Source organism: Marmota monax, unplaced genomic scaffold (genome assembly GCF_021218885.2).
Source record: "Marmota monax isolate L192 unplaced genomic scaffold, Marmota_monax_Labrador192_F-V1.1 WCK01_AAM20220418_F8-fsc00008, whole genome shotgun sequence".
In the NCBI taxonomy this organism is placed as follows: domain Eukaryota; kingdom Metazoa; phylum Chordata; class Mammalia; order Rodentia; family Sciuridae; genus Marmota; species Marmota monax.
In genome coordinates, this window is record NW_026694432.1 from 2001320 (window position 1) to 2018410 (window position 17091).

The 17091-nt window shown below is 45.7% G+C and overlaps 1 protein-coding gene across 1 annotated transcript in view; it reads left to right on the forward strand.

Moving 5' to 3' along the window:
• The window catches only part of Agbl4 (AGBL carboxypeptidase 4), a 1469059-nt gene that overhangs the window by 1330849 nt on the left and 121119 nt on the right, over positions 1-17091 (forward strand). Inside the window, exon 7 of the mRNA XM_046468734.2 lies at positions 15127-15216. Within this exon, the coding sequence (XP_046324690.1) occupies positions 15127-15216 (90 nt within the window). The remainder of the gene's footprint in view (positions 1-15126; positions 15217-17091) is intronic.

Consider the following 17091-nt stretch of genomic DNA (forward strand, 5'->3'; position numbering starts at 1 on the left):
CACTATTTGTGTGGACAGACAAGCCAGAGCTGAGGGACAACAGAATAACCTCCAGCTGTTTTCTGGAGTGAGAGCAGGTCCCGTGGCTACAGACACCTATTGCTGCCCCTGCCCTACAGTCACCCTGCAGTGTGGTCAGCCGCTGAGCTTCTGGCTGTGCTGAGCAGGCCTGACCACTCGAGCCGGCTCAGGTGTCCTTGCCCCAACAGAGACACACAGTGCCTGTCCTTGCTCCCTCTGAGCTCCCGAGGCATACCAGCCACACTGCCACCGCCACCCGCTTCCTTTGGATGTGTTCACGGTGTCAGGTGGTCAACAACTGAGTCCTGGGAGGGCCCCAGTCTCTCTAGGTGGCTTTAATGTTCCTACCTTGTGTCACTGTGTTTATAGACTAACTCTCAAAAATCAAGCTCTTTTTTTGTAGAAATCAGGAGGGATCTCCCTGTCACACAAGGCCCTGAGACCTGACAGGACCTTTAGTGTGGTTGTTCCCAGCCCTTCCAGGCTTTGCTGTGACAGGGTGTGTGACGTCTGAGGATAGAGGCTTGAGTGAGGAAGCCAGCAAGCTGGAGGGAAGGCAGCTCAGGATTTGAGTCACAGCCACCAGGGTTCCTGCCTTGGCCCAGCTCATCACCTGCTACGAAGCCTGGGACTGGCCACACACCCTCATGTGCCACAGGATGGGGCACAGAGCACCAGCCCTCCAGGATGGAATGAGGTTATGTACCTAGCACAGCCTGGTGCCCAACCCAGAGCAGGAGCTCAGCTACTGGGATCCCCCTCTTTTCCCTTTGCCTTCCCGGGATTCTGGTTCTGTGGCCCAGCACGCATGTTATTTGGGCGCCTTTTTATTGCTGAAGATAAATATATAAACCTTCTTCCTTCATCCTTTGAAAAATGGCTTTTCTTCTTCTTCTCATGCATGTGACTTGTATTTCCATTATAAATCCAATCTGTTTGCTCTAAGCTTTGTGAGTTCCCTGGGGACACTGCACCTCTATTATCTTAGTACTTCTTGTCCTGTTCCCAGGAAGAAACTGTCTGCAAAAAAAGATGATCTGCTGGATGTATGCATGTTTTCCTGTGCACTTGCCCTCCTGCTCTTCCATTGTTATGCCCAACGTGGCCACTTCCTGGTCCCCCAAGCCTCCTCAGTCATGCTGTTTTAGAACTGGAGGGGACTGACGGACCACCTAGTCCTGCCCCTTCTCAGTACAAGGATGGAATCAGACCTGGGAGTGGAGGGCCTGCTTCCAGGTCACACTAGGTGGGTGGCTCTCTGGCTCTGGATGGTGACTGCACATTGGTAGAATCTGCTCCTCCCCAGACCATTAAGTCAGAATCTTGTGGGATTAGTCACCCGGGGGTGTTCCGGGCATCAGTGGTTTTAGAAAGCTCACTGGTGCTGTTAGGGTCGAGAACCAGAAAATAAAATGTTTCTTGCCGATGCATTGTCCTCACATAGAGAAAAATGCCACGACTACCCACAGGCGACTGTTTCTGAGGGGAGGAGGCCGGCACAGAGCAAGGCCCCAAAGTGAGCAGCGCCCTGTGCACCCTGGAAGCACCTGAAAGGGTGCTGCCAATCAGGTACTAATTTTATACAGACGCTTATGTTGGTGAACTGCGTGCTAGGCATTGTTCTAAGAGCGTTGCCAATACCAACTTATCACTGTGACACAGTCTGCTATGTCCCCATTTTACAGACGAGGAGACTAGAGTGCCCCAAGAGTGGCAGAGTCCCAGTTTTTCACCATTCTGACAAACTGCCTCTCAATCCTCAGCTCACCATGGAGATCCTGGACAGCACCTTCAGGCCCTGGCCCTGCCCGGATGGCAGCATTTGTCAGAAAGTGGAAGGCGGGGCTAGAAGCTTCTGGAATCAGTGACATTGGAGGTGTCCTTTGTGGCACACCCACAGTTTGAACCATTCTCATCTGAAACTTGTTCAGCAACTAACCTAAGCCCCACAGCATCAACCCCGGGCCTGGCCAGCTCCACCCTGTGCACCCCAGGCATAGTCCAAGGCAGAGGCACATAAAGAATCCAAGTTTATCCTACGAGTTTCATCCCAGGAACACAGGATACCTCTCTATAGAAACACCCTCTGGAAACGTGGTCTTCTAAATTAAGTTTTTATAATTTATTTTTTCAAGAAAAACTGCATTCGATCCAAGTCATGTAGCCATTAAAACAGTAGGGATATATAACATCCTAACAGGTTAACAGGGGTTTGTTTCTTGAGCTGGCTGCAGAAATATCAATTATGGAAATGGATGCATAAGTTATCAGCTCTCAGTTTGTGCCCCTCATGTGCAGAAGCTCCCCTCATGCAGATCAGGGCTGCCCTAAGGGCCTTGCTATCCTGGGCACTGCCTGTCTGATGGGATATTGACAACCTGTCTGGCTGGACACTAGAACTTCTTCCACCCAGAACTTGTCCAATCCAATGTCTGAGTCCCATCCAGAGTATCAACAGCCTTCTGTGATCTTTGTTGAATTCAAGCCATGAGCCCAGTGGTGATGCTGTGATTGAGCATTCAGGAAACAGAATGGAGAAGTTATTCTGGAACCAATCACATGTTCCTGAGCTAAGCGATAAAAGTCAGTTCACTGTGAAACCCTGTTTAAGTCACTTTCCTTGTTAGAGTATTGGCTGTAAAGTGGAAGATATTAATTAGTCCACACTCAGTTCTAATTATCAGCATTCTGTGATGCTGTGTGCTATCATGCAGCATCCTTAACTTCTCTGATCATCATGGTGCTGGAAGCATCCTCATGGAACCAAAAGTAATTGGTGGAGTCAAAGGGAATATTGGCACTAAGTGTAGCTGATTGCTTATTAATCCAAGTACAATGGTTCATGTTTAAAACCCATTATTGAGGACTGCTGTGTGCCAGGTGGCTACTTATGCAGAGTTCACATGATGCCGACATGGCCCTTTGTCTCAGCTGCACTGATAACAGCCGCTCTAACGCAACTATTTTGATATGGGGACGTTTTGACACAGCTAAAGAAAACAAAACATTACACCTTCAACATTTCAGAAAACATTACCAAATAACGTGCCAAGGAGACATTTCAGGCCAGCTCCTTCTGTCCCAGAACGTCCCCATCCCTGATCTCCCCTCTGGCGAGGGGCTCAGGGAGGGAAGGGAGGGAGAAGAGGAGGAGGGTGGATCAGGGTCAGGGATGGGGATGTGGGAGGCAGGGACTTTGAGGACTTGGCGGGATGAAGGACAGCAGAGAGCAGCCGTGCAGTGGGTGTGGGGTCTGTTTCACGCAGCACCTGGTAATTTTCAAAAGCAATTTTACATTTAAATGCAGCCATTTTAAAACTCTCACATCAAAACAGCCATGTCAAAATGCCCTTCTCTGTCTCAGACAAAGGATATGAATGCCAGAAAGAGATGAACAAGACAGGGCTTGTGCCCCCCAAAAGCTCAGAGTCACCAGAGGGGACAGGCGGGACCCACAAGAAGAAATCACTATTCTAGTGCTGGGCAATAGCTGTAATAGCAGAAGGGGTGGGGACAGCAGGGAGAGAGGGTGGGTGGGCTTCCTGGGGTGTGGGAGTGCAGGAGCTCGGGAAATACATGTTGAATGACTAATAATAGCAAATGTTAATTGAGGGGTTGACATGTGACAAGCGCCGCTATTTGTGGCATATTTTAGCTCATTTAGTCCTACACAATACCCAGTAAGATGAATATTATGATTATTTCCATTTTACCAATGGGAAGACTGAGGCACCTACAGGCTGAGTGACTTACCCAAGACGAAACAGTTGGACAGAGGCACAGCCACATCTAAGGTCATGCTCTCTCCACTAGCCCCTGCCCCTAGACCCCCGCAGACACGGTGGCAACCATGGCCTCTGTGAGAGAGCCCAGCCCCTGGCGAGGGGAAGGAGCATGGCTGTCAGGTTCATCGCTGGGCTCCTCTCTCACCACTGACCAGCGATGACCTTGGACAGCGTGCTGACCCCAGCCACCTCTTGGTTCTTAGTCTTCGGTCCTCCTCCTCCCAGCACACATCACTTAGTAACCCTTGGCCGTGCTCCCCGGGCTCTGTCAATATGCAGTCAGCACATGCATACAGTAGGCACTGTTTTAGATCTGAGTCCTTAGTAGTTAAAAGACAAAGTTTTTGCTGCCATCTGGTCACCAGGGCTAGTGTTCTTAGGGGGTCACCTCTGAGGACCCAGGGGTCCTCTGGACAGAGGACAGAGCTGCTGGCCAGGTGTGAGGAGCAGGTGAGCAAAGAGCTAGAGGTGAGACCCCGGAGGTGGGCAGGTGGGCAGCAGGCTGGAGAGAGGCCTGAGGTAGCTCCTGGCCTCTAGGGAAGCCACCGTGGGACTGGTACAGGCTGCCTGAGGGTGGACTCAGAGGCTCAGGCTGCTGGTACACTGTGGCAGGGGTTGAGCAGGGACAGGGGCAACAGAATATGTCCCCAGTGAGCACCAAGGCTATGAAGTCGTCAGTACGTGGAGTCTGGTTATTATCTTTACTCCGGCCTCCCTTGTTCCTGACCCCTGCCCTCCCTGGCTGCTGCCTTCCATCTGTAGTCTGTGTAGCCACCTCTCGGGTGAGGCGAGGGTTGCTTCGATTTCTCAGAGCCTGGAACAATTCAGCTTCCCTGACTCCTCTGAAGATGTTGTGTTGAGAGAGAAAAAATTACAGTCTTTAATAGAAATACTTTTCCTTCATTAAATGAAATCTCCAAAGCCCAGTAGCATTTTCGGTGCTTATATAAAGATGCCAGTGGGGATTTGAGATTGAAAGTAGTATTTTTATACAAGTCAATGAAGATCTCAATAGGAAAGAAAGAATACTCTTCAAATCTAAATTCCTCCAGCATTGGGCAAGGCAGATCTTCAGCGGAGGTCATGATCATATTACTCCCAGCCCTACCAGGAACTTTTCCTGAAGCACTTGGAATGCTCATGTAGCGGCTTGGGGAAGTTGTATCTTTAGAGTCTTTCAAACCTTTAACCTTGGATTTCTGTCTGCACCTCCACTCTGATGACTTTGCATCAAAAATCAGGTATTTGTGGAATTTGGGGTCAGAAGCTGATGTGAGCATGTGCCTACACTCAGGTCTACACAGAGTAACATCCCTTTCATTTGGTGTAGCTGGGAAATTAACTTTCCTCCTTGCAGGTGTCAGAAGAAAGACTGGTCTCCAAAGATAGAAGGACCAGGTTCCCACACCTTGCTGCCTGCACGGCCCTGGGCCATGTGCTTGGCCTCACTCTACCATTCTCACAGGGCGCCGTGGGACTGGGTTATAGGGTGTGTTGAGTGCCTGACCTACTCTGCGGCTCAAAGTCTGCTCCTCTTCAGCCGCCACTCACCTGACTGTCCTATTCCAACCCATTAGGATCATCAGTTTCTTAGCAAGTGCTCTGGTGGGTTATTGACACACAAGCTCCCCACCCTCAAATAGAATGTCTTATCTTGGGCAGTGAATCTGCAATCTGCCCCCTGATGTCTGGGTCTTCAGCTCTCCTGACTCCAATGGCTTCTTTGACAGATGGAAAAGCAGACGACTGAAGGGTAGGAAAGGGGTCTGCTGTTGCTGTGCAGCAAGTTAAAAACAGATCTCTTCTATAAACACCCCCATGCTGACAGGTCCTGGGGAGTGAGAGGAAGCTGTAAGGCATAGAATTGGTGAGACCCTCAGATGGCAAAGAAACCACTGGAGAGAATTAATTTATGTTTCTTGACAACAGATTGCTTTGGCCCTTCTGTGGACTTCAGGCTTTAGAGTCTGGGGAATCTGGCCCTTCCCACCCATGCACAAGGCAGGGACTCTCACCTCTTCTGCAGGTTCTAGATCTATAACCGCTGGCTTCTGTGCCTGGCAGCTAGCAGATGCTCAGTAAAGGGCACCTAGTAAAAGAAGGATTAGTTTCCTGCTCTTCCTCAGAGAATCCAGCTCAGCCTCATCCTCCCACTGTGCCCGGTAAACAGGAGAAAGCTCTTATTGCCTCTAACAGGCAGGCTGAACTCTCGCCTTTCGCTGTGGAAAAATCCATTACGGAGAAGTCATTTGTCAAAGCCAACTGTTTAGCTGCTTTAATTTACATATTTATCAAGTTTGATTAGAAAGTATTGTCTTCGACTTTCATCTCGGCTCTCACCTCTCCTGGCCCTCTTTTCCTGGGGAAACTGTTTTTGTTGTCCTTGTTGTAAAAGGGCACCACGTAATTCAGTTTGCATTTGGTAATAAGCCTGCAGCTGAACCCCACGAGGAATTCCTGGAGTCTGGGAGTGGTGACTCCAGAGGCAGGGTGCAGCTGGGAAAAATATCTGGGCACTTGGTGCTAGATGATACGCTCACCCAACCAAAGGGCAGCAGAGACCCATGACTCCACAAGTCCTTATTGAGCACCTTCTGTGTGCCAGGCACTAGAAATGCAAATTGTGACAAAGATAGGCAAAGTTGTGGCTGTCCTGTCACTTAGCGTCTGGAGACCCCAAGCATCTGTAGGATCAGGTGGTCAGACAAAGACAGCTCCATCTGTAAGGCACCAGTTTTGAACACTTATAAGGTTGGGTTATCTTATTTAATTCTTACAAGATCTCCGTGGGATGGACCTGTTATTGTCCTCATTTGGCAGATGACAATGTGAAAGCTCCCAGGGCACAAGGTCATATAAGTAGATGCAGGACTTAGATTGAAGGCTTGACCCTTCTCCTCCACTAGTCTTTGAGTATCTGGATGGTAGGGACAGTCTGATTTCTCACCATGTTCTCAGGGACCAGCTCAAAGTTTGGTACGTGGTCAGTGCTAGAAAACGTGTGCTGAATTTATCAAAAAGAAAGAAAGTCCATCGCCCTCAGCCTTCTTGTCTCTGGGGCCTCAGATCTGCCCTACTCTCCTCAGCTGCCTAAGCTAATAGCTGTCGGAGTGTCTGCTGTGTGCATGGCCCAGATCCCCCTTCAGGACCAGGTCAGGTTCCCAGGAGACGTGGTGACTGACAGCTCACAGCCAAGTGTCTCCTGGGGAGGAGCACTCAACCTTGACCGAGGAGATGTCCCTGCCATGTCCAGTTTCCTTTAATGCAGGTCACAGAGCCAGCTCCCTGGCCTCCTGAGATGACTAGGAAGGGCCCTCCAGCCCAGAGTGCCTCAGGGGATTGATTGCAGTCACTGCTGAGTTCATCCTGATCGTGCCCAACTTTCAAGTCTCACAAGAATTCCCAAGGTCAATCCCAGAAGGCTCCTGCTTGGGAATCTCAAAGTCTCCAGGTTCCTTTCCCAGGGCCCTGTTTTCAGTAGGTATTCTGAGCAGGTGACTCTGGGTCTGACTTCCTGAAGATGCCTCTAGGATTCTGGGATAAGACCCACAGTGGAAGGGAGAGCCTCTCGCCATCAGCCTGCCTACCTGAGGCCAGATCTGGAGTGCCAGCCCTGTGCCCGCAAGGGGCAGCCTGCCTGAAGAGGGAGGCTCAGAGATGCTCCTGTGACTGTCAAGGTGGGGTCTCCTCAGCTGACCCAAGCCACCTGGATCTGAGGCCTGCACCTATTTGGCTTCCTTTACTTCTCTGACAGACATTCTCTGGGCACGTTCCAGGTGACAGCTTGAGTGGACATTGCCCCCTGCACACAGAGCCACGAACAGAGGCCATACAGATTTGGAGTCATACACCCTGTACTCCAGATCTGCCTGACTACTCTTTAGCTGGGTGGTCTGGGGTAAGACACTTGGTCTCTCTGGTCCTCTTCCCTTAACTGCACAGTGAGTATGTTCTTCTCAGTCACCTTACAGGCTTACTAGTTCTGATGGGCTCTGTGAGTCTCATGCAAGTCAGAGACCTGCTTTTAAGGTCAAACTGCAGTTTAAAAATGTCCTCAGGCCTTGCAAAACATTAATTTGTGAAGACATATGAAGTGCACCAGAAAAACGCCTATCCTCAAAGCCTGAAATTCCCAAACCAATGCTTTATTTCTAGCCAGGAGCAGGCTCCTTTCAGGGATCATTCCTGTCTTCTTCTTCCAGCTCACGGAGAGTAGAACACTCCATCCCTAGCTGTGTGGCATTAAAGAAGTGACTGTGTAGAGATGGAATTCTAGGCCCTGGGAGATCTGAACCTAGCAGGAATGGAGTGGGAGGACCTCAAAGTCGGGAACTGAAAATAAACTTTGCCAGCACCACTGTTTTCTCCACATGGCCCGGAGGTTCGGCAGAGCAGATGCTGAGCCCTGGACACGGCAGACACGAGCCAAGGTTCCGGCCCTGCCTGAGCAAGGTAGCAAATGATTTATTACCCGACGAGGGGTCCAGCCATGAGTTCAGGGGAAGTGAGGACCTGTGGCCTGGGAGGACCTGGTATCTGGAGAGGTTTTTGGAGCTGAACTGGGGCAAAGACAGCAGACCAGGGGCGTTGAAGCTTTGCTGGGAAGGTAGTGACGAGGCTAGTCTGAATGACAGAGTGCTCTTGTTGGAGAGTGGTTCTCAGCCAGGAGCTATTTTGACTCCCAAGAGACATGGGCATTTAGTGACGTCTGAAGACGTCTTCGATGGTCATAACTGGGTGGGGAGGGTTATTAACATCTGTGTGAAGAGCCCAGGGGTGCTCAGTGCCCCCCACAACAGTTATCCAGACATCTGTAGTGCTAGCACTGAGGACGCTTATTCCTGGGGCTTGTCACTCAGTAAACAATGCCTGATGTTCCAGGTGAAGCCACGTGGCAGGGACACAGACTGTCTCTTAAGGTTTATCTTGTGAGCTAAAGATTATTATTCTCAATTAACAAGTGAGAAACTCGGGCCGGGAGTGGGTGAGTAACTTGCCTAAGGACTCACGACCCAGGGAAGTCAGCAGGCTTTCCATGTTGATCCTCTCAGGGGACAGAAGAAACACAGGGACCAGAGTCCTTCCCAGTCCAGCTCTTCCCACTTACTGGATTCACCCTCTAATCAGGTCACCACGTTAGCCCTGAGTGCCTTCGATTGCATCAAGTCCCATATCTGTCCAAACATGTCCACTGAGCCTCCAAGAAGGATCTGCTGATGCCCCCAGACCTACAGGAAGCTCTGCACCACCTCACTGTGTTCTTATTATGATTCCCAGCCCTGCCCCGTTCCTTCTATACTGCCAGTGTCAACAGCACAAAGACACCCTCATATTACCTTCAGCATGACATGTTTTGTGCTGATGAAATCACATAAACCACATTAGCACCCAGTTGCCCAAGGACAGGTCCCTGGGGAATGTTAGTTTCCCACTTTCTTTCTCAGAGGAGATGCATCCCAACCGAATCTCAAAGGCTGAGTAGGAGTGAGGCAGACAGACGAGATGGAGGCAGGGAGGAAAACACGTGCCCTGTGTGGAGGTGTGTGAGGATGTGTCCTGTCTGGGCGAATGCCAGGAGGTAGCTGAGGTTGGGGCCTGTGGAAGAGGCTGGCTGGACAGAAGTGTGGCCACCAGCTGCCAGGGACAGGATCCATGCTAAGGAGGCTGGACTCGCTCTGCCAACAATAGAGCTGCTGAAGACTTTTAAGCAGCTAAGGGGGAAGTGGTATGCTCCCATTTGCATTTTAGAAGGACCAGTTCCGGGTCCAGGTGGAGGAAGAAATGGCAAGGGAGAACTGGCTCAGGGAAACCAGTGGTCACTCTTCTAGTCCTGAGTAGGCCTGCAGACAGACAGCAGATCACTGTGCTTTACTGCTACCGCTTGTAATTTTTTTCTCCCGCTTATAATCAATGTGAACCTGCAGAATTGGAGAAAAGTCTGCAACTGGTCTGGCTTAAAAACAATAGGAAGGGGTAGGGGTATAGATCAGTGGTAGAGCACTTGTCTAGCACACACGGGCCGCACGTTAAATCTCCAGTGCTGAAAAAAGCCAGTAGAAGGGCATTTTCTTGAGCTTAAGATGCCTCCAAGGATCATGAAGTCAAGAAAATGAAAAAGGCTTAGATGTAAAAAAAAAAAAAAAAAAAAAAATCCTTCTCCCATTCCTCTTCCAGCTCATGACCTCCTTCTTCCTTCACACTAACATCTCAGACCAAGTTATGTCAGGAGAGATGGAGAATCAAAACTGACAGTGAACCTCTGGGAGATTTTTGTCCTCAGAGGGCCCAGCTAGTGATCTTTGGGGACCCTTGACATCTGGTTGCTCCACCAGCCACTGATCCACTGATAACTGACCAAACGGAGGGGGGCTTTCTCTCCATCTGGGCACCAAGATTATGACTTTGGTCCTCATTCATGTACAGCATCAATAGATAAGATGCAAAATTATTTAGGTTCTACATATTAACTACGGGTTCTACATGTCTCCAGGGAGGTATTTATAAGTTATCTACTGCTGCTTCAAAGATTGCTCTAGAATTTAGCATCCTAAAACAAACAAACAAAAAACATTTATCATCTCTCAGTTTCTTGGGTCAGGAATGTGACAGCACATAGCTTGTGGTTCTGGCTGAGAGTCTCTCCTGAAGTTGCATTTAGTTCTCAGCCAGGGTTGCAGTCCTCTGGGACTGGAGGATCCCCTTCCAGGGTCACTCACATGGCTTTTGCAGACCTCAGTTTCTCTTGGCTGTTTCTGGATAATTTAGTTCTTCACCATGTGGGACTCTTCATAGGCTGCTTGAGTGTCTTGATGACATGGCAGTTGGTCTCCCCAAAAGTGAGGGATTCAAGAGAGTGAGAATGCCCAAGACTGCAGTCTTTTTGTAGCCCAATCTCAGATCTGCCATGTCATCACTTTCATAGTTTCCGATTTGTTAGAAGCAAGTCTCTAAGCCCAGCCCACGCTGAAGGAGAGGGAACTCAATCTCTGTCTCTTGAAAGGAGATTAACAAAGGATTGGTGAACATAGTGTTAAAACCACCATAGGGACCCTATTTAATCTCCAAGAAATAATACAATAAGTAGTTAAGAGCATAAATTTGAGAATCATAAAAACCTAGGTTAATCCTGGCTTCCACATTTGCTATTATGCAAGTTTAGGCAAGTTCAGTGTTTCTGGATCTCAACTTCCAAACCTATAAAAGAGGGCTAAAAATGGTATAGAGATGGTAAACTGTTTCACTGGGATTACTGTGGGATAAGATCATGCATTTAAAATACCTAGCAGAGAGCAAGTATTCAATAAATATTACTTAATTCCTATCACAATGGAGTAATATTACTTTCCTCCTTCACACAAGATTATGAAGTAGTGTTGAGGTTGAAAACAGTTTCTGCCTGGGTTGGTATTATGACTTTGTCACACATCAGCTAGAAGAATAAGGACAAGTTACTCAATTTCTCCTGGACTTGATTTTCTTTCTTTTTTAAAAAAATGTTTATTTTTTATTTGTAGTTGGACACAATACCTCTATTTTATTTATTTATTTTTATGTGGCACTGAGGATAGCATCCAGGCCCTCGCATGTGCGAGGCAACTGCTCTACCGCTGAGCCACAACCCCAGCCCTCCTGGACTTGATTTTCTATAAAATGAATATAATAATCCCTAGCCCCTGACCACCTAACAGGTATTCAATAAATATTTTCTGAATAAGGAAATAGTGGATGATAGAGGAATATAACAACAAAGGGGTGCCTGCGAGTGTGTGTGTGTGTGTGTGTGTACATGCATTCACATACGTGGGTTAGAGGTGCTGGTGCAGCCCAGTTAACTTCAAACACCTTCAGCTCAACTGGACAGCAGGGCATGGCTGCCCCAGTTCCACCTGAGTGTGTCCTTGTACTCCAAAACCTGTCAACCTCCATGAGCTCTTGGGTTTTACAAACATCCCTCATGGGTTGTCCTTGGTTGTGTTGTTTGCTTTTTGTTCTACCCTAGCTTTGTTCAAGTGCACTTCCTTCTTTATCCCTGTGCCTCCACCAAGAATATGTTTAATTGGTTTTGCATGCAGCCTGGGGATTTGGTGACAGGAGAGGGTGGGGGTGGTCCCATGTCATACCACCCTGCTACATTACCTTAAATTGATTTTGCAAATGAAAGCTAAAAGCTAAGCAAAGGCGACCCATCCATTTTACCTAAAGATGATTATAATGCTCTTTTATGGCCTCCTAAATGACAAAGAAATTTGTTACCTGCCTGCATCAACATTTGCTTATATTAGCACCCGAGATGCTTGATTTTTATTAGCCCCACGTTATCATTTTATGAAGACACAGGGGCTCAGTAAAATTAGTGTGCAAATATAATGCCCATTTTGCATTTCCCCGTGGTCAGCAGAAATGCTGAATGCAATTGAGTTGATACTGGGTCAAGGGAGACATCCATAAAGTTAGCCCTCACCGAGGGCCTCAGCAGTGCCATTTATCATTTCTGGACTGCTGGGATAGATGGTGTCAGTGTTAGGTACTATTTTTTAAAGGGCTTGGTGGTGGGGTTTTTTTATTATTATTTTTAAGTTAAAAAGCAATATAAATGCTAAGACAGTAGCTCTATTTCCATCAGCAATAAGGAATGAAACCAAACTCTCCTGTGTACATTGTAGATGGAAATACAGAAGACGTGCAATCTTAGAATGTTGTTAGTGGATCAAGAAGGAGACAGATGGGATAGCAATAGGGATGCTGGATGGGAGTCAGGGATTGACTGCTGGCTGTATGACCTTGGGCATGTCCCTTTTTTCTCTGAGCCTCGGTGTCCTTACCTGTAAATGGGTTCACCTCGTAAGAGAATGCAGATGATCAAATGAGATAGTAAGTATCTAAACTTTATACACCATGATCTATGCAATGTATTTTAATTTATTAATTCAACAATCAGTTTCCAGCACCTACCGGAATAGTCCTGGGAAAGGCATTAAGAAGTGACAGTCTCTCCCTTCTGGAGCTTATTCAGTCCTAGAAATTTCAGGTGTTCAATTCCTCTTTTAAGCCATAAACTTCTTCAGAGTGGGTAACCCCTGTCTCCCTCTTGGTTCCTTAATGTGCCTAGCAAAGAGATCAGCACAGGATGAGTTCTCATGCATTTTGTTTCCATTATATTTCTTTCTGTCTTTCAGGGGAGGCAGTGACCCCCAAGCCCCTGATGGTCACCTCAATGGACCAAACAAGTTGTAGGCCTTTAGAACTATGTTTAATGGAGCTAATACTTTTTACTTTAGTCTCTGACATTTGTGCTTCTGTTGGGATGATGAAGCATATTAAAAATGATATATCACCAGCATTTTAAAAAGAGAAAGCCTGTTCATTATTTCTATACCCCTCTCTCTAGATCATCCTCTAACATGGATGGGGCCTTTAATCCAGTTTCACTCAATGTTCCTTCCTAAATCTCCTTCAGGTCACTGTTCTGCTCTGTGCCGGCCAGTCTTTCTTCTGCCGGTGCTGAGTACCCTCCCCTTGCTCCTTCTTTTCCAGGCATGTCACTCTTGTCTGTTGTTTTTATGTAATAACATATTTGCACAAAGATAAACATTATTATGTAGGGAGAACTTGATGGTGGCAGAAAGAGCTTGGGTTCTGAGTTGGGGCCATATTTTCCTCTTTTCTACATGTTTAATAATTTCTTCTTAGATGCTGGATATTGCAAATTATATACATTGCTGAGTGTCTGGATTTTGTTTTCTTCCTTTAAAGAGAGTTAGGCTTTGGAGAGCAAGCTGTTAAGTTTCTTTTGTTCTATTCTATTTTTTCAGACTTCTTTTAATACTTTGTTAGAATGTGTCTAGATAATATTCTCATCCTACCAGAATGATCAACAAGCATTTATGTTGTTGGTGGGAATTCAAATAATTCCTAGCTCTGTGTGATCCTGGAAAACTGGGCAGTTCACAGCTTCCTGGCCAATTTTTTCATCACTTAACAAAACACCCAAGATAAAGAACCCTTAAGAAAGAAAGGTTTATTGTGGTTCATGGTATCACAGGGTTCAGTCCATGACACTTTGGAGCCTGTGGCAGCACAGCATGTCATGGTGGGAGCCTGCTAGGAGGCAAAGGCAGAAAGGAAGAGGTTGGAGTCTCATTCTCTCAGTGAACTGATTATCTTCCACTAGGCCCCATCTCCTGAAGTTTCACTACCTCCCAACAGTGTCACGGCTGGGACCAAGCCTTCAACACATGGTCCTTTGGGGAACATTCAAAATCTAAACTAGAGAATGAAGATTTGCCCTATGTGTGCCCATCATAGGATCTAACAAAGACCCAAGAAGACTCCTTCATAGATATCCCGACCTTTTTTCTATGGTGCTCCCTCCTCTCTGGAGTTCAGTTTCCCCACAGTTGCCACCTGCTGAACTTGACCCTTAGTGACACTTCCCTGCTCTGCTCAGGACACCACTCCCAACTCCTTGGTCTGCGATGGACCATCAGGCAGAACGCCAGGGCTATCATGCCTCATTTGTTTCCCTTCTCTCAAGGTTTATCTCACATTGACTATTGTCCAATACTTAAAGATAATTGTTTAGCATGTTTTGTTTGATTTTGTAGTCATTGAAGGTGAAAGTCATTGAAGGTGTGTCCCTGTTACTTCATCACCACCAGACAAAAACTTGGGTTCTAATTTCAGCTCCTACCATCACCTATTATCTGGGTGACCTTTAAAAAATTATATAAATTCTCTGAGTCTTAGTATCTGTTTTTATAAAATTTGTCTTGATTTAATGTTGTTTTACGGATTACAATTATATATATAATGTGCCTGATGCAAAAGGGCTAATTTAAAAGCAGCTGCTACTATTAATAACACAAATAGAAAACATTTTTACGCCATGATCTACTTGATATTTGCTGACTCTCATACAATGTATAGCTTTAAGTCATCACAACAATATGAAGTACATATTGTTATCTTAAATGATAGTTTAGAACATTGAAATTCAGAAAGATACAACTGCCTGGGTCACAGTCATTGACTCTGGGACTCAACTTCACTCATATGGCTTCTTCAGATGATTGTGACTATTACATATTAATATGATATGCAAAGTTACATAAAAAGGAAATGTACTCTTTTAATTTGGGGTGGCTAGAGACATAATTTAATTAGTCAGCAATAGCTGGGCCTTGATAGTTTTAACCCAATGATTTAAGAGATGAATGTAAAGCATCCAAACTATTCCTCATCTGCCTCCCTCCCACACACCCATCCCTAGTCTTAGCTTTCTTTGCCCTCCTTAGAGACCTCCTTCCATTTTATTTTGCAGACAATCTCCGGGAAGGGGCAGAGCAGAAGGTGGTATTCATCACAGGACGAGTCCACCCGGGGGAAACACCCTCTTCATTTGTGTGCCAAGGTGAGCTGAGAATCTCAAGGTGTCCTGTGTCTGCCTCCCACATCTAGATGGGGCACTGTGATGATCTTTGGGACAATGTTGTCATATGCAGAGTCATTATGGAAATTTGCTTTTTTGAAGAGATTGCTCTAAAACCTCTTGCTGAATTCTACTTGGTTTTGTTTTAATAAATACTTATTGACCTGATTCACCCATGGATGAATAGATGAATGGATGGATGAATAAATGAATAGATAGTACTGAATGAAATCTTCTTATATGCCCCATGTTGAGGCTGAGCTGTACAGAGTCACCTAAATTCCCTACCTCTTCTTGTCTCCAGTGGCTTGCATTAGTAAGAAATCTAGCCCCAGCTCAGTGTTTATGTTGGTAGAAGGGCTTGAAATGGGAAGGTAAAGACTGAGAATTATCTATTCACCCATTTATCCAATCATTCACTTGACAACTTCTGAAATACCCACTGTGAGCAAGGAAGCATGCTTGACATCACACAACCAAAGGTAAACAAGATATACTCTTTGATTGAGTATATTTCTTTACAATTATACTTTAAATTTATTACTAAATATTTAATCCATATAAAATATATGCTTAATTAATCATCAGTAGCCAACCATAAAAATATATTACTTACATTTAAATAACATAATAAATGCCAGGGACTAATCAGTTCAAAAAGCAGAGTATTATCTATTCCTTTAAAGTCCTTTGTCCTCTTTCCTAATTTCCTTTCCACAGATAACCATCAACTTTAATTTTGTGTTTTTCATTCTTTTATCTTTTTTGATAGTTCTACTGTAAATAAACATTCCTAAATTGAACATGCATTTTTTTTGCATGTTTTTGAACTTTATCAAAATACTATTATTCTGGTTCATTCAGACTTGCTTTCTGCTAAGTATCCATGTTGGTGGGGTTAGCTCTAGTTTACTTCTTTTCACCACAGTATTATATTCCATGACTATTTGTAGTTTACCTTACTTATCTGTTCTTCTGATAATGAATAATTAGGTTCTTTTCAGTATTATTTTCTCACAAATAATGCCATTACATTGTTATACATGTTCCCCCTGTGCACATGTGCAAATTCTTTTCTAAGGTGTATAACATGGGTATGTAATTTCTGGGTCATGACATGTATGCATCTTTAGCTTTACTAGATATTTCCAAATTTCTCTTCAAAATGTATGTGTTAGTCAGCTCTCCCCACTCTAAAGAAAAGACCTGACAAGAACAACTTAGAGGAGGAAAAGTTTATTTTGGCTCATGGTTTTAGAGGTTTTAGTCCATGGTCAGCAGACTCCATTTCTCAGGACCTAAAATGAGGCAGCACATCATGGAAGAAAGAATGGAAGAAGAAAGCTACTCAGCTTATTGTGGCCAGGAATGAGAGAGAGAGAGAGAGAGAGAGAGAGAGAGAGAGAGAGAGAGAGAGAGAAGCCAGGGACAAGATATAATCCCCAAGGGTATGCCCCTAGTGGCCTACTTCCTTCAGCCATGCCCCACCTACCTACAGTACCACCCAGTAGTGCAAATTATTAGTCCATCAAATGGATTAATCCACTTATCCCTCTCATAATCCAATCTTTTCACCTCTGAACATTGGTACATTGCTTAAACACATGAGCTTGGGGAAGCGTTCCAGATCCAAACCATAACAACTTGCAACTTTCTGATGCCACCAGCAATGTACAAAAGTCCCTACCATCCCACCTCCTTGTCGATACTTCTGCATTTGTACCTATCTAGTGTGTGTATTACGTGTAAAACTATATATTATACAGGTGACAAGTGCTAGTCAGCATTTTACATCTTTTAAGTAATTTATTGTTTCAATTAATTAAACTTATTGTAATTATGATAACTTCCTATGTC